The sequence below is a fragment of the Carassius gibelio genome, chromosome A9 (genome assembly GCF_023724105.1).
Source record: "Carassius gibelio isolate Cgi1373 ecotype wild population from Czech Republic chromosome A9, carGib1.2-hapl.c, whole genome shotgun sequence".
Classification (NCBI taxonomy): domain Eukaryota; kingdom Metazoa; phylum Chordata; class Actinopteri; order Cypriniformes; family Cyprinidae; genus Carassius; species Carassius gibelio.
In genome coordinates, this window is record NC_068379.1 from 23,783,733 (window position 1) to 23,806,786 (window position 23,054).

The 23,054-nt window shown below is 36.4% G+C and overlaps 2 protein-coding genes across 4 annotated transcripts; both read left to right on the forward strand.

Annotated features, from left to right (window-relative positions):
• Positions 1-196: 196 nt before the first annotated feature.
• LOC128020030 (sorting nexin-4) lies at positions 197-11,669 on the forward strand. Its single transcript, XM_052606542.1, has 14 exons — positions 197-328; positions 1,462-1,586; positions 4,722-4,860; positions 4,941-5,090; positions 5,939-5,986; positions 6,413-6,468; positions 6,574-6,646; positions 7,021-7,082; positions 7,677-7,742; positions 8,736-8,825; positions 9,168-9,267; positions 9,718-9,863; positions 10,186-10,300; positions 10,443-11,669. Exons 1-14 carry the CDS (start codon positions 242-244, stop codon positions 10,488-10,490), a joined length of 1,305 nt encoding a protein of 434 aa, XP_052462502.1. The 5' UTR covers positions 197-241; the 3' UTR covers positions 10,491-11,669.
• A 2,333-nt stretch (positions 11,670-14,002) lies between these two features.
• Positions 14,003-22,378, forward strand: LOC128020031 (zinc finger protein 148). Of its 3 annotated transcripts, none has more exons than XM_052606543.1 (7): positions 14,003-14,175; positions 16,249-16,636; positions 16,890-17,015; positions 17,434-17,557; positions 17,636-17,719; positions 18,019-18,137; positions 18,228-22,378. In XM_052606543.1, the coding sequence occupies exons 1-7, from the start codon at positions 14,171-14,173 to the stop codon at positions 19,833-19,835; spliced, it is 2,454 nt and encodes an 817-aa protein (XP_052462503.1). In that variant the 5' UTR covers positions 14,003-14,170; the 3' UTR covers positions 19,836-22,378. The 3 variants fall into 3 exon arrangements, with proteins under 3 accessions (XP_052462503.1, XP_052462504.1, XP_052462506.1); XM_052606544.1 differs by having other exon boundaries at positions 14,004-14,175; positions 16,163-16,636; XM_052606546.1 differs by having other exon boundaries at positions 14,004-14,175; positions 16,167-16,636.
• The last annotated feature ends 676 nt before the right edge of the window (positions 22,379-23,054 follow it).

Sequence of the window (23,054 nt, forward strand, 5' to 3'; positions counted from 1 at the left end):
ATTATTAAATTATCACTAGGCTATCTAATAATTTTAATATATTTTGCTTTACATCCGTTCATAAGTCAAACAAAAGTGTGTTTTATTAAATATTTAAATTTATCTCAATAATTTCAACCGAGAATGAATGTTTAAGAACAGTTATGCCTTTTTATGTTTCACTGTATGTCACGCACGCATGCACGCACGCGATCAAGAAATAGTAAAAGTGGCCAACGCGCATGCGCGAGACTGGTAAACCATGGCGGATTCAGGAAGCGAGGATATAGCGGTGATTGGAAACACAGATCTGACTCCTTCGGAGTCGGAAAACAACCTTAAGAACACGGTAAAGTCCTTATCTGAACGTTTTTATGCGGCGTCCCCCGATGGTGTGCTGTTTTGTAGTTGTCGCGTGGGCGAGCGCGTGATCGTTGTACAGTGCTTTGGCTGATGAATGGCTATGTTAGTATTGCTAAAATATCAGCAGGTTCTGCGAACACATTAGTTGAACTAAATACATGTTGTTGTTTTTTTATTGCACTGTTAATGAATAAAAATAATGAGGAATAAAGAATGCTTATGTAAAGCCGCGTACGTAGAAAGTTGCTTTACTTATGCAATGAACTGAAGAGCCTTTGCCACGTAATGTTAGTTTGTAAACACCCAGTTTCTCATTCACTCATATACAGCTCCATATTTGAATTTCTTTATGGGCTGAAGCTTCAGACGTGGGAATAAAATGTCCTATATCTGCTATTAGTTTTTTTTTTATATAGCAACATTTACATTAAGAAAGTGATCAGAAGTTATCACAAGAAAGTTATTAATTAAAATGAACAATTTTATTTCTTTTTCTTTTTATGAATATTATGACATTATTGCACGCAAATCTTAAACCTCCTGTCAAGTTGCTGAAAAACAGTGTGAAACCATCTTCTAGTATCAATTTGTTCATTTATTTATTGTGTAGATTTATAATACATTTTTGTTGGTCGCATTATGTCTGTATCTGATGGTGTTTACTCACACTGAGCAATAATGCAAGCATAGAAAACATTTAATATTGTGACAAAATGAAAGCAGGAGATTTTACCCGAATTGTGAATAGGTTGCTTTTTATACCACCTGCTTTTGGCTAACAATAAAAGATAGCTGATCATAGTTCATGTCAGAGATGTAAATGAAAGACTCTTGGCCTTTTTATTTTGGAAAGGGATGAACCTTTTATATTTCCAGACTTCCTGTTTCAGAAGGAAATATGTCAACATAGGCAAGAAAACTCTTCTCGTCAAGATATTCAAAGCATAGACGTCATTTTCCACAAATGTGAGGATGCTTGTAGAAATATCCTCAACTATTTTAATCTAAAATCTCAACCTCAATATCTAAAAGTGTCCTTGACCATTTTTTCATTGAAAGTATCATACGGATTACTGTAATGGAATTGAACATTGGGATTCTCTGGACAAACATTTACAGATGGTTGAAAAAGGGACAAGTCTTCTGAAGAAGATGGAGATCAGTGTGGCTGAAGCAGAGAAGAGGACTGGGAAGAATGCCGTCAACATGCAGGAGACTTATACAGTGTATCTTATAGAGACGAGGTAAGACACTTGACTTCACTTTCACAGTGCTACAACATGTCATTAAAGGTGAAATATATAATTTCACCACAACTACAAAAGTAATAAATGTTTTCGAAAAGTTCCACCCCAAAATCACGCATTGGTTGTGCATATGTTGCTGTGTCAGGTTTTTTGAGAATCAAGATTTGAATGAATTGATTACTTTTGTTTAGCTGATTACTTACAGTAGCGTTAAATTTGACATGAAATAGAAATTCACCCTATATACACTGAAAAAATTGTTGTAAATAAAGATAATTCAAAGTGCTGTTTTAGCCTTCCTAATTCAAAATGTCACATTTAATTAAATGTGTTTGTTGCGGTTTCTTTGTAATTATTTGTGAAATTTACCAGCAATTTCTGAATGAAGTAAGTAAATCAAGAAAATCCTTTTTTGTAAGTATATTTTCTAAATGCGTGTTATTGATTTCATCACAACCATTCATGCAGGTGATTCATTTATTACATTTATCATTTTTATGTAGTTTTTAAATGTCATAAAACAAAATTCTTTCTGGTGACGTTAGCTGGATTTCTCCTGTCACTCTGCCCCTTTCTACAATCGACTGCAAGCTTGCATTAAAATCTAATCCGAATAATTATACTATGGAGTTTCTATTATACTACTAATAATATTTATACTGTAGTTGGGCCTATACTAGACACAGGTAAGTAAAGGTAACTAGGTACTTTTTCTTTAAAGATGTCGAGGAGCCATTTAAACCCTACCATGTCACAAGTATTGTACAGTAGGTGTTCCTATCTTGACATAATAATGAAGGTTAGGGGTCTGGATGCAGTCAGTTTACAGCTGGAAGTGTGGATCTGCCTAAACTAATCATGTTTAGCCATTGCGGAAGATCCGTGAATTGTCTTTGTGAATGCCAGCAACCTATTGTAGACGAACCAGGTTTACACATTGACCGTCAGACTGAACTATGAACTGAATCCAAAATATGAGGGAGTCACATACAGCATAGTTAGACCAGCTCAGGAACTGTGCAAAGCGGCAGCAGACTGGTTTGAAACCATCGGATTTCCTCTCTTTAAGTCCACTTCATACTTAAATATTTACACTAGACCTTTTCTTCCTGTGCCTGGAACTGTCACTTTAATGTTCTTTCTACATCAGGTAAAACAAAACAGGAGTATCCCATTTGACAGGAAGTGACATGCAACAGAAGTGTCACTTTCACCTTTGCCCCCACGTCCGCCCCCCCTTCACCCCACCAAGCTTTGTGTTGGGAAGAGGGACGTGTCTTTCTGGAGAGGGTGATGAGTCAGCGCTTCAAGCAGATGTGCTTTGTCTGTGTTTCCAGCAGCGCCAAACACACACACACACACACACACACACACACTGGCCAGAGTGCAGTGACATATTATCACATGATACAAAAACAATACTTAGTGGTCGAACTCATAAAATCACTGTCTTTAACCAAGACATTTTCAAATGTGTTTTTTGGTACCGTCCTGTAACTGGAAAATCATCCATAACCAGATTTGTACATTTTCCTATTGAAATGAAAATTGTGCTTGTTCATGCAAAAAGTTACCTTTAGTTTTTACATTGACATTTATGCGTTTGGCAGACATTTATTGAAAACGACTTGCATTGCATTGAAGATTTTTTTCATTTTACCAGTGCATCCCCTGGGAAATGAACCCATGACCTTGGTGTTGCTGGCATACTGCACATGCAAACACTGGGCTTTAGAGAACAGTTTGGTGCCGCTGATCTTGGGGAAAGTTGTAAAGTCTGAGTGGAGAATGTCTCCCAGCCAATCCGCACCTTCTTTGTGCTTTGATTTCATCATGGATTATTAGTGTGGAGCTAAGATATTTGCACCCATTTCTTCCCTGGAGCCCTCAGGAAGCTCTAATTTCAAAGTCTCCCCATTTTCTTCAATGTTCCCCCTCTTCCCCATTTATATTTCCTTCCCTGTATCTCTTAATTTCGGTTGCATTTTTCCATCTGAATGATTCAGGGCTCGACTAAAAAATCCAATTGAAAAAAATGTTACTTAAAATTTGTAGCTGTACTACTTAGCTGTAAAATATTTTATTTCATTGGAAATAATTAATTAATTAAAAACAGGGTTAATTAAAATGATTCATAATTGAGTAATAATGAAATACATTTCATGTGTTCAGTCTGTTATGGGATTGTGCTGTATTTTGGAGGAAACATCTGTGTGTGTGCATTTCCATTTTAAAGTTTGGTCCTATGTGCTCACCAGTGCTGCATCTATTTGATCAACAATACAATAAAAAAGGAAATATTTAGAAATATTATTACAATTTAAAATGAAAGTTTCTATTATAAAAGATTTTTAAAAGTCATTTATTTCTGTGATGGCAAATCAAAATTTTCAGCAGGTATTACTCCAAGCTTCAGTGTCACATGATCCTTCAGAAATCATTCTAATAAGCTGATTTGCTGCATAAGAAACATGTCTCATTGTGAAAGAGAAAGAAAGTGACGTGACATTCAGCCAAGTACGATGACCCATACTCAGAATTTTTGCTCTGCATTTAACCCATCCAAAGTGCACACACACAGCAGTGAACACACACAGCAGTGAACCCCCCCATTAACCATTAAAAATGATCAACTGGGAAAATCAAAAAATTGCGGGATGCCTGATTATCGAATCATGTGATTTTCTCCCGAGGGGGAAATTTCTAGTGCCCCCCCACCCGGAACTGACCCTGGAGTGATCTTTAATTAATGCAGGAGAGTTCATATGCATCTCCATCATTGCAGCGTGATTTAGTAGAGTTCTGCTCCTAAATTAGCAGCGTTCATGGCTTTATGCACTAGGAATTCAGCAAGATTACACAGCGCTGTTAAACCTTTGGCATGTGTTTGAAAATGCCCTTACAATGACTACTTTCATAAACTAGAACCACAACTTGAAACTTCGTAGATCTCTGCAGTGTTTATTTCAGAATAATTTTGTTTAGAAATGAGCTTAAACCAACTCCACATTTCGTGACGGAAGTGTTTTTAGTCCTTTTCCAGTGACGTACATATTGGTTTATACCAATCTTTTTATAGAAAGGCTATTTCACTCCATTCTGGCAGTCTGTTCATTTGTTCTCTGTTTTTAGGCCGGTGGATGCTGCGTCAGAAGGGAACAATCCTGTCCCAGATTCATTGTGGAGGCGTTACAGCGAGTTTGAGCTGCTTAGAAACTATTTGTTAGTCACCTATCCATTTGTGGTGGTTCCTCCATTGCCTGAGAAACGGGTATGCAAGACGACTTGGTTACTGCTGCTCGTAAATGGGATTTGAATTTATGCACTCTAACTTTATGCTTTTTGCAACAGGCTGAATTTGTTTGGCACAAGCTGTCAGCAGACAACATGGACCCTGACTTCGTGGAGAGGCGTAGGGTTGGACTAGAGAACTTCCTGCTCCGAGTGGCCTCACACCCAGCCCTGTCCAGTGACAAGATCTTCTATTTGTTCCTCACTGAGGTAGAGAGTTCTCCCTAAAGCTGACTGGACAAAGCGAAGGGTGTATCAAACCAGTAGCATGCCACTCACTTTGTAGTAGAGAGGATATTCCATTTGTATTTAATTCCTAATTTGTAATTAACATAGAAAGTTTTTGTAGATTTTTATAGAATTAATTTTTGTTTCTATTATGCTGTCTTTAAAAAAAAGTGTTTAAAAAAATTATAATCAATTGATGGCCTAGTAGAAATCAATTGAAAAAATAAATAACCACATATAATTGCATATACAATACCAATGAATAAACCTACAATTATCAAGGCAGATTAACAAAGAATGAATATTGGCTTTAGATTCCAATGTTTTCATTTTATTTCTATAACTCTACTATTTAAACGTTTGGGATCAGTAAGATTTTTTAATGTTTTGAGCAAAAATCGTTAAAATGTAATATTGGTAAACAATATTACAGTTTGAAATAACTGAATTCTATTTGAATATATTTTAAAATGTAATTTATTCCCGTGACGGCAAAGCTTCAATTTTTCAGAAGTCATTCTAATCTGCTAAATTGGTGCCCAAAACATTTCTAACTTTTATCAATGTTGAAAACAGTTGTGCTTCTTATTATTTTTGTGGAAACTTTTAGAGTTTAATGCTGATAAAAAAAATAACAACAATAAAATCTTACTGATCCCAAACTTTTGAACAATAGTGTAAGATTATAAATGACCTACTTTACAGTCCAGCAATTCATTAATTTTTGTAAATAATTGAACTAAATTAATTTGTTAATTTGATTTATGGCATTTCATGCTGATAATGTCCTCTGCCAGTGTCAGAAATTGCATCTTTTCTCTCCCCCACAGGAAAATGGTTGGAAGGAAACCGTGTTTGAGACGGGATTTCAGGCAAAGGTATATAAGCACTTTCTAGTTCATTGGGTTCTTTCTCTCTCTAAACCTCTACCCATGACTCTGTTATTTATATATTTCTTCTCACCATAGGTCAATATATATATGTTGATATAAATATGTGCTAAATTTCAAATAAAAATTGTGTGAAGTAACTGAATTGCTACTGCGGTGAAGAATCTGTTATCAGTACGCTGTAGTTTATGTAAACAGGCACAGGAAGTCTGTTGGACCGTTCTGGTTCAAAGGCGAAAGAGCAGCAGTGCTTTATGTTAGTGTATATTATTGCCATTTTGCAGTGTTTATCTGATCTCAGTCGTTTAAAAAGATTGTTGTAAGGAGTGCCTTTAATCCTGTTTTACACCATCTGAAAAACAAAACCCAAACATGAATGTGTCTGTCAACATTTGGCCTTTGTCCTTCTTACAGGCCGATTCAAGATTAAAAGCTTTAAATGCCACGTTCAGAGTGAAGAATCCAGACAAGTAAGTCATTTTTGCAAACCGTCATGAAATGCATAAAGATATGGCCGTGCTGAAACATTGACCCGTGTGTGTGTGTGTGTGTGTGTGTGTGTGTGTGTTTCACAGGCGATTTGCAGAAATGAAACACTACGGCGATGAGCTGCAAGCTGTTATTTCGCAACTGCTGAGAGTTCGTGCAGTGAGTATAAACAAAGTCAAGACAGCCGAATATACAGCTTTTTCACTCCAACAAATGCCAAATTTAAGTATTGCATTTATTAGGTGATATTAGGGACATAAACGGTAAGGAAAGCGATTCTGTTGATATTAACAGTTCTTTTAGTACTTTTGAGAAAGCAGCACGATACAGTTTTAGCCAACTCTTCTGAACTAGCGTTTATTCCAAAAAGGTTATATTTTCATATGAACAGTCTGTATTTACACTGATTTTTAAATATATATATATTAAATCTATATATCTGGTAGCATTTGAATCATAGAGTGGATCTTATGAAAATGTACTTTTTTTTATCTAACTAATAATTTACTAACAGAGTGACATTCTTCTTTTAGAGAGCAGCTGATCGCCTGTATGGAGTCTACAAAGTTCACGGAAATTATGGAAGAGTCTTTAGGTGATGTTTTTTTTTAAGGGAAAGTTCACTCAGATATGAATATTTTACTTAATTTTTACAAAACTGAAATGGCTTACTACTTTCTGTGGGGCACAGAAAGATTATGTTTTGCAGTATGTCCATATGATGTCCATGTTTATATGCATGTCATTGTCTGATTATGGTTTATGTTTTGGTTAAGACTTTATTCCTGAAAAAAGACATTTACATGTTAAAAATGTCGGGGGTCTGTAAGATTATTATTTAGCAAGTATGCATTACATTTATTAATAGTAAAAACCTTAGCATAGCTACAAAAATTATATTGTTCAATAATGCATTCAATCATGGTCAACAAATAGCTACATAAAAGTCTATATACGACCTGTGCATTATATTTCTGAAACTATACAATCATTGTCTCACAATATAATCAGCACACAGTTCAATCACAATTTAGTGCACTCATTTCGAAGGAGCCAGACATCTTTTATAATGTGCTCTGTAAACTGTTTTTGTGAGAAGCATCTTTGGGGGTAAATCTTTTGGGTTGTGATTTCTGTAGCTGCAGTCAGCTGCATTGGTTCAATGTGAGTCTTTGTTTGTTTTGGACAGCGAATGGAGTGCCATAGAGAAAGAGATGGGAGATGGGCTGCAGAGCGCTGGCCATCACATGGACGCGTGAGTTCACAGCATATGCAACACAGCCACTTTATGAGCCATTCTCATGTACCTTTATGGGATTAGTGCAAGACTTTATTGCAGCTGGTTTTGATTGTGTTTTCTCCTGCCTGGGACGATCCTGTTACCCTCTGAGAGCTCATTGAGGGACCTGAAATATGAAGGTGCTGTATGATATACCCCATGACTCTCCCGTGATTCTACACGTGTGCTCCTGGTACTGAGCTGTAAAACACATTTGCCGAATTGATCTGAATCCTCTCCGATTTCCATTCATGGCCCCCCATAACAAGTAGCCAGTAAGATGAGCCCGTGGGAGGCTCGGGTTTTGATTTTGGCTGGCAGGCCATGCCGCAAATCTCCGGCAGCCATGGCCAAAACGTTTAGTGGTATTTTTTTTAAAAATTTTTTCAACATTATGATGATGTTGTGAGAGGGACTTTCTCGCAGTAGTGTCCTTAGTGAGTCTTTAACCAGCCCCTTCATTTCTATACTGGTTTTGTATTGCTGTCTGCTCTGATGGAATCCAGATTTCTGTGCTTGGTAGAAAGGTCAAAGGTCAGAGCCCAATGCACCGGGTCTTTTCTTCTCACCAAGGCTGCATTTATATATATAAAAAAATTGCAATATTGTGAAATATCACTAGAATTCAAATAACTGTTTTCTATTTTAATATATTTAAAACTGTAGCTTATTTCTCTGATGCAAAGCTGAATTTTTCAGATTTTATTCTGGAATCTTTGTTAAATAGAAAGTGCAAAAGAACAGCGTAATGTCAAATAGAAATCTTTTGTAACATTGTAAATGTTTTTCCTGTCTCACCTTTAATCAATTTAATGCATCCTTACTTAATACACATATATCATATAAAGTCATTTCTTTCAACAAAAAAAATCTTACTGACTTCAAACTTCACCTGTGACCATATCAGGTGAAGTACATGGAAGTGTTGTGTCAACTACCCTTTTGATCAGGGACTTTTGTATGTTACAGGTATGCTGCTTCTGTAGACGATATTCTAGAGGAAGAAGAGCATTATGCTGATCAGTTGAAGGAGTACCTTTTCTATGCAGATGCATTAAGGTGCAATATTCGTTGTCTCATTCATTAATGTTACGTTACCTAATCTTAAAAGATTAGTTCACTTAAATTGAGAATTGTGATAATTTATTTCCCTGAACTACTTTTATATGTGACCTGAAGCATACTGTACATGGGTCCTGTTCTCACTGAACTCCCACCTTAATGATTAAGTTGTATGCAACTTTTGGTACACTATGAACACAAACCTCTATCAGTTCCCAGTTTTCTTAAAAGGGATCACACTGAAGGGCATCTAGACTTTGTTCAACAATTTCCATAAGATGGTGATGATCTGCTTTTATGGTTGATTTTGTATATTTTGTGGTTTATGTGGTTTCACAGGACCGTGTGTAGGAAGCATGAACTGACACAGTATGAACTGGAGATGGCCGTCCAGGATCTGACCTCTAAGAAACAGCAGCGAGAGGAACTCGCCACAGGGGTCAGTGTCCATTCAACCACATGACACAGCTCCACATCACCCGTCTAACTCCTGGAATGGGGGACTTTCCAGGAAGATTTATTTAAACCAGAAGAAGGAGGGAAAAAATAGGCAAACAATTATAAAACATAAGTAATAAATAAAACACTTTTTGTGTTATTTTCTGTTTTTAAATGTATAGAATATAAGTTGGCATGATTTAAAAATATACATTTATATATAGCATAGTTTGATATAATTCAGCATTTACTACAGCACTAAACATTAACATTAAGTTTAATTTTTAGGTGCTTCATAGTCAAAATTTAGAACATCATCAGGTTTTGCATAGTGAATTTTGGGAGTAAAAATGTCCATATTTCAGCTTTCTGCAAATAAACATGGGAGGAAAAGTGTGGTTTACTCCAGCCAGTGGGTGTGATTTTACTTTTTAATTTTTTTTCTGTGTAGACGATACGGACCTTCTCTTTGAAGGGAATGACCAGTAAACTGTTTGGACAAGAGACCCCAGAGCAGAGAGAGGCCAAGCTGAAAATGCTGGAGACACAGATTGAAGAAGGAGAGGAACTGGTCAAAGAAAGAAACTCTGAATGCGAGTAAGCAGTGCGCTATTCCCACACAATTAAATTGATGAAGAGCAATAAATGTTGTTAGAAAATGGTTCTTAATTAGGTGGTTTATGAGCTGACAATGTTGCACAACAAAACTGCATTGCCTTCTCATTCCCTGCGGCAATACGGAAATTATGAAATATGCTTATGCTGTTGCATTTCTGAGAAACCAAACCCAAACCCAAAACAGGCTAAAAATGCAGGTCTTTTTTAAAAATAAGTAGATTTGGGGATTCAGCCATTCATGTCAAGCTTCATCGAAATAGTCATTTCACATCACATCTTTTTTTTTTTTTTTTTTTTGTAGTGAGTTTGTGAAAAGTGCATGGGTGGACATTGAGAGGTTCAAAGAGCAGAAAGACCATGATCTCAGAGAGGCTCTCATCAGCTATGCCATCATGCAGATCAGCATGTGCAAAAAGGTGAGTGTCGTCAAAGCCGGCAAAATAAACTTCAAAAATGACTGTCATTACAAAACCAGCAAAACACAATCTTTATACTGATCAGACACAATGGAGAAGTGATATAGTGGCAATGAAACATAAGCATATATATATTTTTTAGGGAATTCAGGTGTGGAACAATGCTAAAGAGTGCTTCAATAAGATGTGAGGGTCCAGCTACGACTACCAGAACACCAGGAGGCCTTGGAGATGTTAATCCAGAGAAGCACACACTCCTAAAGACTGACCTTGGGGTCTAAAGTCTTCCTCTCAATCCTAAACATTTGTCAGCCTCTTGCATCAGATGCTCTGGTGTAAAAAGGTATCAAATAATATTGACATACACTAGTTTCAGAGTCCAGATAGTGAATGGATGGGGTGCTGTTTTATTTATTTCCAGATTTTAAACCTGGTTACTTTTGTGACTGCACTATTTTGACCTACACAAGAGCTTGTGAAGGTAACGGACGATTCTTAACACTTCAGATACACAAGAACGACTTAATTGGTATTGATTAATCTTGAACAATGGAATCATTCCTTTATAATATGTCTTTTTCTTGATGCTGTTTGATGTCAAAATGTGTGCCAAAATCATTCCTTTTTCTACTTTCCATTAAAGTTTTAACTACTTTAGCTCACCATAAAACAAAAGCACAGATTAAAATTGTCGACACAAAATAAGAGGGTGGGATTTTGAGGGAGGGAAAAAAAGTGGATCCAGCCGTTCCATTTTTATTTTAACCTACACCCCTCTTCATAATTGTAGTCTTGCACATCTGGAAAATGATCTTTATCACCTGGCTCAGAGGACACCTAAAGTCAGATTTCCTAAGAAAGGAAAGTAACTTATTCGCGTGCAAACTAAATTGGCCCTGACGCCCATACAGCAAACAAAGTTGCAAACATTCATCATAATATGCTGCTCTGTCACTTTTTCTGCACATTCAGTCATAAAAACATAAGCTGTTTATATCACTGACCCCCTCCCTTTAAATGGGTCAGTTCATCTGAGAAATATTAATATGCTGTTTATGCCTTATTCAAGCATATTTTCTTTGTTGCTACAGCTTCCACTATGAATGCCATATTTGTCATTTGTTATGATGAGTGGGCGGGTCAGTGTTTTGATATAAGTCTGGCTGAAGGAACACGAAGGTCACAGGAAAGGCAGGATATAATAATTTTCTCATTTTAGAGCTGCATGATTAACTCTGCCTGACCCCTGGTCATTTGGTTAATTTTTTTTTTTTGGTTTAGAGTAGGGCAAAGGTAACCATTTTGTATATATTCTGTTAAAATCGTTCTGTAACACTAATGATAATAATAAAAAATAACATTACCATTATCATTTAGCTTGTGTTTTCATTTGTAGTGAGGGTCGTACGATTTTCATGTGTTCATCTATTTTAATAGTCTAAGAGCTCTGCGGTGATCTTTTCTTTAATGTGGAGTTTATTTTGACTATGCTTCAATTTATATGAATTTTTTTAGTTTGTGGTGTAACGTTAATAAAAATACACTGTGCATGAGAATGCTTCTGTATATAACCAAATATACAGTGCCCTCCATAAGTATTGGAACAAAACTGTTATGTTTGTTGTGGAGTCAAAGATGAATATGAGACAAAACTACAGAATGTCAAATTTTATTATTGGGTGATTCAACACAAAGATGTTTTACCAGCTAAGAAGATCAGCACTTTCAGAGTTTCATCTCCCTGTCTGAAGTACTGGAACAGTTGCCTCACAGGTCTTTCTAAGCATTCAGCTGTGTCCTGTTGCATTAATTCTTCAGATATTAGAAGCAGGGAGTGTGTCTTATCAGTTACATCCATTGCTTCTGCATTTGAAGTCTTGCATTCGATGATGACACACACAAACCAGGATGAAGATGAGGAAGCCGACTCTGAAAGAAAAGCAGGCAATTTGGATTCTAAAAGAAAAGAGGAAGTCAATTAGAACTATAGGAAAAACAAAGAGCATGGAGAAATCAAGAGTTTGGAAACTACCAGCAAAATCAGCAACCAACGATGACCTGATCGTTGAGAAAAACAACATTAGCTGATGACAGATAAATCATAAAAGCTGTGAAAATGAACATAAGACCAAGAGTCTGGTAATGTCTATGGGTTGCAGACCCACTGCTCTGATTGCAGCATGCAAGGGATCTGCAACTAAATATTAGCTTTGAATCTTTATCTGCTGTAAATTCAACTGTCCCAATACTTATGCTCACATCAAATAGTGGGATGAACCAAAAGTGCTATCCTTTTTATTCGGTAAAACATGTATGTGTCGAAAGACCTAATAATAGAATGTGACATTCTGTAGTTTTTTTGCATATTCATCTTTTAATCATATTGGCAAATGTCTTGACTCCACAGCAGAGAAAGCTATTTCGTCTTTACTGTTCCAATATTTATGGAGGGCACTGTATTTATACTTAAATCAAGTTTAAATAACCAAGTTTAAATGTAAACTTTAATCAAGGTTAAATCTGTCAAACTACAAATGTCTTATGTTATCTCTGTACACTAAACTGAAGTGGGAGAAAGTATTTTAACACTGGAAAACAATCCATTCTTTAACATGAGCTGTGTACTGGTAAAAAGAATGCATTTCTTTAAACTTATCAATTGTAGTGATCTCTACAGCCTCAGCCTTTTTGTCAGGAGGAATCTCCATTCGTTTTTTGTTGTTGTAATGCTTCCCTCTAGTGGTGTGTTATACTTATGAACAATTTTTTATTAAAAAAGCCTTTGATATAACAGACTGGTCCGATGTTTGGTTTAGCACGGGTTAAACCAAGGTAAATGAGTTGACACTTTTCTTGTTTACTTCACAGTTCTTCATTTTATCCACTTAAATATCTTATTAAATTGAGCCCAAATCAGAAATGAATGTTTGTTTATATTTAAATGCCACTAATTCACCTCTTCAGGTTGATTTTAGGGCAGTGGTTCTCATCCTTTTTGACTTATATTTTCTATGGTATTTATCTTGTAATAATGACAACGCTACTTGTCAGAAACTTAATTAAACATTGATTCATTTTGTGATTCTATGATATTTTGTGTCCTTTAATAAAAGAAAAGTTTTAGAGGGGAACTGTTTTGTGTTGTTTTAAGCATTTTAAGTGTTTGCATAGTTTGTTTTAGTGCCTTTTTAACCATTGAGGGTCAGTTTCTTTCTATTCACATAGAACAGTGCATTTTTTTATGTAGAAACATTAAAATTTACTTTTAAATGCCTCATGTGACGTCATTAAATTAAATGCACAATCTGAACGGAGATAATTAGGTTATAAAATGCTATAGGCGTATTTAGATAGACCTGAAATAAAAAATAACAGATTTTACAAATTAAATGTTTGTTTGCTTGTTTATTTAACCTGCGCAATTGATATTTCTTTATCATTGTTATTATTCCTTTTTTTTAAATACCACTCTCTGGCAAAAATAAATAAATAAATAAAAAAGAATCACTGAAATTCATGATTCTATTACATGAGTCTTGAATAGTACACTCGAGGGTTAATAATTGATGCTTAGATAGGATGAAGGAAATCTTGGCCCATCTGTTCATGAATAAATCAATTTATATAACATACCACATCATCCTCTATTATTAGCTACACTTATTGCTTGCATATATTTCAAACAGCAAGCAAACACGTCCTGTCAGTCTCATCAAGAGCGGGTCCGCTGCGATCCCACAATGCACCGCTGCGCAGCTGCAGATGGAATGTAGCTCGCTAGCCTCTCGCGCTAGCCGCGGCGTCGCAGTAAAGTTTGACAAACACATCATGAGCGGCTCGAACCCGCCGCCAGCGCTGCACTGAAGACACATGCGGTACGTATACTCTCCATCCGCGAAGGACTTCGATACAATCAGCCGAGAAAATGTTTGTAGTCCGGCCTCTGTGTGCGTGCTGAAACGGCAGCATAGAAATTGAGATCAGGCCGATTTTAAACTAAAATGCATATGGTAAAATACATTAAAGTCAGTATTTAATACAGTAGCCTTATTAAGCTCACGTCAGATTAAATGCTCAGCTGTATCTCTGACAGTGGCAACAGGCAGCCAGTGTAAACACATTCATGTAACGTTACTCTAAGTTTTTGTGTTAGTTTATGCACACCCGCATTATCAAGTCTGTACACTTAGAGCTTAAACTCATATCTTAGGCCATTTTAGTTTTATTTTAAATCATATGTTGATCCCATAGACTCTATGGTTGATCTACTTCCTATGCAGGTCGTATTTAGTTCAGGTTGATGATTGACATGTCAGAACTTGACTTTTACAAAGTCTATGCATGTGGATTTTTTTTTTCACCACTGATATAATGTTTGCTTTCCTACAGTCAAGATTGACTTGCTCATTGGACACATTAAGGGAGAATGCTATAGAACAATATGCATTGTGAAAATGTTATAAAAATAAGATTTAATTGGCCTGTCTCATATAGTTGCCAACCAGCTCATATAAGTCAGTAGAATAAGAGAATAATTATGTAAATGAATCTCAGTCTCATATTTATGAGGTATGAGGATTAAATGCAGCTTAAATCTTTCAGTATTGAAAAGTATGAAAACGTTGTGTCACATTTATTTATATACTATAGATCTTTATACATTACAGGTTGTTTCAGGGCAACTTTACAGTAATAACAGCTGTACAGCAGGACTAGAGTATATAAATAGTCTACTGAATATAATAGTCTTTTAAGTCTCATTAAAATAGTAAGAACTACAAGCAGTAATCTGACATAAAAATGCATTAGGGATGTTAATTTTGTTCAGTTTTCCTAACCGGAAACCAACGCTTGTTAAATGATTATTAACCATTAATCGACAAGAATATTTTAAATTAGATTTGATTTAGATTAGAAAAGGATAAGTCTCTGTGACCTGTTAAAAATATTAACATTTGTTTCCCAGGGATTAATTTTACATGCACAAAGAAACAAAGAAACAACAGAACATGAGGATTCACATGGTCTTCATAATGCATCACGCACCTGCAGCACTTCTGCGAGCGGAGAAAAACATAATAAAGCTAGTCTATATATAGCAAATAAATAGGCCTCTATGAGAAATATATTTTTACTTGAAAAACAAATTACGTTAAGTCTGGCAAGTAAACTAAAATATTTATTAGCCAATGGTGATTCAATTGCCAAGGTGTCCATAGAGGGTTGGCATTAGGCCTATTTCTGAATGAAATTATAAAATGTGACTTTTTAATAGTATACACAATATATATATTTCTTTTCTCTACATTTTTTTTTAATACGTGTAGCATAGCCTATTTTAACAATGCAGCAAACATTTTTTAATATTTTCATAAATTGCTGAAAATAAATGACTTTTTAAACCATTTAACTGATCGTATTAATCAGTCAAAATTCTTAATGGTCTCTTAACGGTTAACCGGTTAAAATGAACATCCCTAAAAGGCATGAATGCTTCCTAATTAAATTAGTTTATGCTGCAGTGGCAATTTTGACAATAACTGTTCAAGACGTGTCAAGTCAGATTGAGTTTGTCATTTCTCCTCTTTCTAGCAGGAGATGAAAATGATTTTGGTTTGATTGTACATAGAGGCTAGACCAGCACTGGGTTCCAGAAGTCTGAGATCACATTGAAAATATCCTCTTTATTTTATTTAAACCTTGAAATAACGTTTTGGGATTTTTCAAAAGATCCCATTTCTCTTTGGATCATTCTCAAATCATGCTGGAGAATATGGATCATCGGGTTTAGCTGCTTCTTGTCAAAAGGGAAGGGGATATGAGGTTTGTTTTCTTTAAGCTCAAACTTGTTGTTTCTCTCAGCCAGGTCAACAGAGAGGAAGTGCTGTGAACGCAGCTGTGTTGACTGCTGATAGGAATCCTTATGTTGGTCCTGTCTCTTCCTGTAGCTTCAGCTCAACTGCTCAGCGTTCAGCGATGAACATTGATGACAAGCTGGAGGGGATGCTCATGAAATGTAGCCCTGTGGGGCTTCACCACTCATCCAGAGCTTTGGGACCCTCAAGGGTGGACAGAAGAGGAAGGAGAGGAAGTTTGGATATGACACTTGGGGAACGGAGCTTGGCTAATCATCCCCTTTTGGCAGAGGAGGATGATGAGGATGAGGATGATGAAGATGAGGATGAAGACCTGGCAGGTGGAGGCCTAACCTCGCATGATCTGATATCCCAGGATGACCTCATGGCTCATGAGGAGACAGATAAAAAGGACAGACAGGATGAAGCAGCTTTCTCACAGCGAATCTCCCATAAATTACACTATACACTCAATATGCCAGTAAGTGTACAACTGTTCGAGCTGATTAAGAGCTAGTTACCGCTGCGCTTTAGCAATATTATTCATTTTACTTGTGCAAGTTCCAACAGCATTGTGAGTACATTTTGGGTAATGTAAGTTTTCAGCAAATTTGACCAGATTGTCAGAATTAAACTGTATTATTGCTGTATCATGGTAAAAATACATGTATAAAAAGATATTATTAATTCAGTAAATTAATTGAATGAATGATTGTTATTGTTACTTTTGTTAGGTAAATATAAAGCAGGAGATGAAAGTGCCAGACTCATTGATTCTCAATAAAAAGGAGAAGAAATCGGGGAGGGACCCATCTGACTTTCACAAAAAGAAGAAGAGAAAGCAGCGCTCGCCTGCAAAGGTTTAATATAATTCATCAGAGATGCCACTGATAAAATACCAGTATGCTCTAAAATACCTAAATGTGTGAGATACCTTACAGTGCAAAACAGTGGTGGTAAAGTAATTGAAAGTTTTAAGTGAGATTGAAAGTGTCCTGAAATTGCTTAATTTGTCTGCTTGCTTTTTTTAAATATAACTGTATTTATATTAAAAGCTGCTTGTTTACTGAGGTGATTGCACTCATTGAAATATTATACTAAAAACTGCGATGCACATCTGTGAATAAGCTGAACTGACATTTATCATTTCATTTTATGGTACTGGTTAGCCAGGACATGAAGTATTATGACCACACAGATATGATGCTCTAAAAAGAGCACAAGCATGAATGATAAGGTAAAGTAGATTTGAAACTATATTTCCTCACATCTTGTTAGATTCTCACTATTAATGAAGATGGCTCTCTTGGGCACCAGAACCCAAAGTCTCATGTCTGTGAACACTGCAATGCTGCTTTTCGGACAAACTACCATTTGCAAAGACATGTCTTCATTCACACAGGTAAGTGGTGTAATGTGTTTTGGGAATAAATGACACATAAAAGAACAAAATGGTGAACAGAATTTTTTTTTTTTGAAGGTGAAAAGCCTTTCCAGTGTAATCAGTGTGACATGCGCTTTATTCAGAAGTACCTGCTTCAGAGACATGAGAAGATCCACACAGGTAAGCAGAGATACATTATACCAGTGGCAAAAAAAGTGTCCTTTATGTTTCATTTCAAGGTGTTGTAAGACATTTTCTTCAAGAATGTACAGTGAAATCTTGATTGATTATCTATTTATTAATGTATCCATTGCAAGCCCCTTTTTCTGTGGTGCCTCTTTGTACTCTGAGAAAGCAAGTCTAGGGTTAAAGGCCTGCTTTTTTCCCTGTCAGTCTTGACTGGGAAAAAGTAGGGCTACTTGACTTGCCTAAATTGTTCTTTATATCTTTCATAATAGTATGTCATGTCGGCCTTTTAGGAGAAAAACCATTTCGCTGTGATGAGTGTGGAATGAAATTTATTCAGAAATACCACATGGAGAGACATAAGAGGACACACAGTGGGGAGAAGCCTTACCAGTGTGACTATTGCCATCAGGTAAGGGCAGTCCAAAGCAAATCAGTGCAGTTAAAATGTTAGCATGCATTATACAATCTGAAGCATGATGATGTACGTTTTTCCCAACAGTTTTTCTCCAGAACTGACAGAGTACTAAAGCACAGACGAATGTGCCATGAGAATAAGGACCGGAAGGTGCAGAAAACAGCTGCCAAAGACGGCCCTCTTCGCACCTCGGAGACATTGGGCTTCTCTTTTACTACCAAGGAATGCACGCTTCCCAAGAAGAAACGTCAGAAGACCTCTGATAAAAGTCGAGTAGCGCTCAAAAGTCCCAGTGTCGACAAAGTGGTTGAAGCTGGTAACGAGGAGAAGACGGAAGACCAGCTGGCCAAAAGTGAGTGTCTTCCTCTTTACACTGTAGCCACCAAGGTCAAGGATGAGTTTGTCATGACCGATTATTCCATTGAGCTCCCTGATTCCCCGCCTGGCAACCGGCATCTTGCAGGGGAGGAATCAGAGATCATCAATCCTCCGAAACTAGTCCTGAAGAAAATCGCCAGCAGGAGCGGTTTGAAACAGCAGGCCCTAGAGCAGCCCCAGAGTCTCTCACCCTTGTCCTCATTCGAAGAGAGCAAAGTAACAAGATACACATTTGAAATTGTGGACAACAAAGGCCTCTTGGATGTCGAGAGCAATCCTGACATGGAGTCGGTTGATTCCCTCCAAGGAGGACAAACAAAACCAACTGGGAGTAGCACAAATTATGATGACGCCATGCAGTTTCTCAAGAAGAAGCGATACCTTCAGGCGGCCACGGCAAACACTAGTCGAGACTACGCGCTTAACGTAAGCAGCATTGTGTCGCAGTCTTCAGTCACTCAGGCAGCTGTAGCAAGCGTCATCGATGAGACCGTTCCCGCCACAATCCTCTCTGAGACTCCAACGCTGAATGTGGAGATCAAGTCCAGTAACGAGAAGAACGTCCTTCCAGACGAGGTCCTGCAGACGCTTCTCGATCACTACTCCAATAAGGCCAACGGGCAAGCAGAGATTTCCTTCAGTGTGGCGGACACCGAGGTCACATCCAGCATCTCTATCAACTCTTCTGATGAGAGCAGTCCCAGTGAGACTTTGGGAGCCAGCTCACAAGCACCCCCGGCCGAGAAGGCCAGCCTTCTACAGGAGTACTCCAAGTTTCTCCAGCAAGCACTGGAAAGGACCAGTCAGAACGACACCTACCTGAACAACCAGAGTCTTACGTTTGTAAATGACAGTGCCAGTCTTGCTGGCCAGCCTTTGTTTTCCACGGAGAAGCAGTTCACCTCCCCATCCCGGTTCAGACCGAGCATGAACTCTCCATTGAGGTCCACCTTGGAGAAACCGAACTTTAGCATTTTAGTAGATTCCCAACACTCCTTCTCCTTTTCCGGTGACGAGACCAACCCTTCCTCAGTTTCGCCAACGGAGGACTTCCTTGACCAAGTGACTTCTCCCAAAAAAACAGATGCGCAAAGCATTAGTCAGACATTTCAGATCGCTACTTTTGACCAGAACTTTCGATCTCAGTTTCCAAGCTCACGAGCTGGAATATCCTCACAGTTTAGCATTGCCAGTGGACAAGTTAGCCTGAGAGGTCATGGAGGAACAGACTTCCCAGAGTTCTCTCTTGTTAATGAAACAAGAACTCAACTAACTTCATCTCCAGATGCTACAAGCAGCCAAACCTTTGGCTAAACAAGAGCTTTCAATTGAAGCATTTTAATGGCACTTTATAGTTCTGTCAGAGAAGGCAATGTGATATCTGTGCAAATACCTATGATTTTCCATCTTTAAACAATCACGCATGTGGAGCAGAGTGATGCACGCATTAGATTTAATTTATCAGCACTTCTAATGGAGACTATGGGATACTTTGTGTCGTTGCATTATTTTATTTGTGCGTTACACATGTAGGGCTTGGGATGAATGCACTATGGCTTGCCAACTTAGTTAGCCTGTGCATTCTAAAATTAGGAATTTAAGCTACAACAATAGTTCTGTTGTAGTGGTCTAAATTAAAGGGTCAACGTAGTCTAGAGAGAAAATTATACAAAAATCAATTCTAATTTGGCCTATTTTTAGCATTCATTTATTTTGCTTGGAACAACAGGATCAACAGACTGACCTAATAATGAAGGTCTATGGAAACTACTCTGACCTAGCTTTACAATCATTTTTTGCAATTGATTAGTTTTGTAACATGTTGTCTGGAGAGGTACTGAAAGGACCTTACACTGATGCTCTAGACTTGAGTAAGGCATTCGTGATTGATGTACTGCAAGTCACTTTCGTTTTAAAAAACGAGTAACATTTTTCTGCCATTGTAAGCTAATTTGTGTATGTAATTTTTGTGCATTTAATTACTTACTGGAGTGTTTTTAAAAAATTTTGCATTATATGCTCTCATAAAGAATCTCTCCTAGATGCATTTTGTTTAGTGCAATCTGCAGGTATTGGCATACTGAATTTGTATGGACCTAGGATAGCCCATCATTTTATATAACCATAAAATATTTTTGCACATTTCTCCTAAGGTTATTGGATCAAAACAATAGACATTCTCATGTTACTTCTGAGCAGATCAGTACATATTCATTTGAGACTCTCTTGCCAATCAGATTTAGGAGCACATGGGGAACAAGGCATCTGTAGAGGGTTTGTTTTCTTGAGTTTTCAGATGCACTCAGTAGCTCATAAACATTACCCATTAAATAGCACTTTGAGCTCATGGGCTGTTTTTGTTATTTTTACTTTAAAGCACTTTTCAGTTCCCATCTTCCCTCTACATAATATACACATTCAGTGTTGAGTGGAATCAAGAAAGATGATTTAAGAATATCTTAAAATCATATTCTTTGCTTTTTCGTTGTCTCAAAAACACCCCATCCATTACAAATATGTCTTTGTATCAGATGCACTTGCTTGTTACTTATTGCATTAACATAGAACAAAAAATAAAGTGTAATGTTTGGTAAACTTATACTAATATGTATATGTACACAGCATTTATTAATCGCACATCTGTCTTTGTTGGCTTAAAGCTTTGTTTCTCTTTTCTCAGATTATTCATGGAAATGTATCTGCTTGCCCCATAACTATTAATCATAATCTTGATTAATCGTAGTTTTATGATTTATACTACTAGTATCATGAAAAACTGTACACTCATTTATTTGTAAATCATTAAAAAATATATTCTGTAAATTGTTTAATGGTTTTAGAAACACACAAATTCACTCTGCTCATATTTTGTGAATGAGGCCCTTAAAGAACAGTCCTGTTTTTTTTTGTTTTTTTTTTTAAATTAGGTGTCAAAGACATTTTACTGTGTTTTTGAGTATGATCTATTATATGTGTGCCTAAACATTCCTTTATTGTCCCTTTATTTTTTACACATTGTGAATAGGTTATATATTTTAATTTGTGCATTTTGATGTGCACACGTCTTTGAGTGTAGAGAGAGTGCGACATGATTTAATATTTACTGCCATTTTTTGACTCATTCCTGTAGTCCTTGATGGCTCTCAGCACAACTTTTGTGACTAAATCATGTTTGTGTTCGTTTGTAAAATTACAAATATACTGTCCTCTAAGAATTGCCTCTGAATGAGTTTTTAATAATTATAATTTGATTAAACCTTGTATGGATATCATAGACCATCAGAGGAGGAGTTTTTCGAATGTTATTTATCATTTCAATATGTGATACCTTCATTATAAATATTTAATCAATAATTACTGCTATAGATGCTCTAGAAATTGCTGAAAGTGAAATGATAAGTTGAGGGAAGACTAATGCTTTGTTTTTGCTTTATTTCCTTTTAGTAAATTGTGGATTTGTTTTATTCTTTTTTTATGCTCAATTGCTATTTGTAAAAGGTCATATCCATTTAGACACATGACTGTTGTTCTTTATTGACTGGGTACAATCTGGTGTTACTTATGATGGATCATTGTTTTCTTTTAATTTTAATTTGAGTGAAAAATTTAATGGTTTTATTTAGTATGCTCTTCTGACTAGTTTTAAACATTTAATTTTATTGGGGAGTGCATGCCCTCTCCTCTAACTGTCTTTGTACACTGGTTATAATTTTATATGTATCCATTTTATCATAGCCAAATTATTCCCATAGAATATACTTTATTGCAATACTTTGCCTAAGACATGGGGAAAAGTTGTGATTGGATGTTTCTGATTGCGTGCCTCTTGATGTGTAATATTAAATTTAAAAAATACATCAACAGCCCCTGCCTGTTTAGTATAAGCACTACTGTGTGAATCTCATGAAACCATCCAAGAACGTGTCCGGTTCATTTTGAACAAAAATTGAAAAATGCATTTTGCTTAAAATAAATGAATCCCGTGTTTATAACTGTTCATATATATATATATATATATATATATATATATATATATATATATATATATTGCATTGTGATTGCATACACTACATACTTTATGACAATTAAGCATATTTCTCAACTTTAGCTAAATGCAAAAAAAAAAAAAAAAAAAGGATATCATGTAAATTATTTATTCACAGTAGTATTTATATGGTTTTAGTTCAATCCTAATGGAATGGTCCTTAAAATAGGATTCATTTTGTGAAAATATTTCTTGTTGTCTTAACCATGAGAACATTTTTGTGAGATAATCATACTGATAAAAATGTGGACCAGGGTTGAAAATAGGGGCTTTTAATCATGTATGGTTGACACATGACCACAGATTTGCATAAAAGCATCTTAAATCATTTTAATTGGACTTTACATAATATATTTCTACTGGTTAGTTGGACATTAACCACACCAGAAGACTAGTAACTAGTCAGAGAAAAGTGAATTGCAAGAGATGAACACAGGCAGCACACAACTGAGGTTATTGCACACGTAGCGTTTCCATAAATAACACAA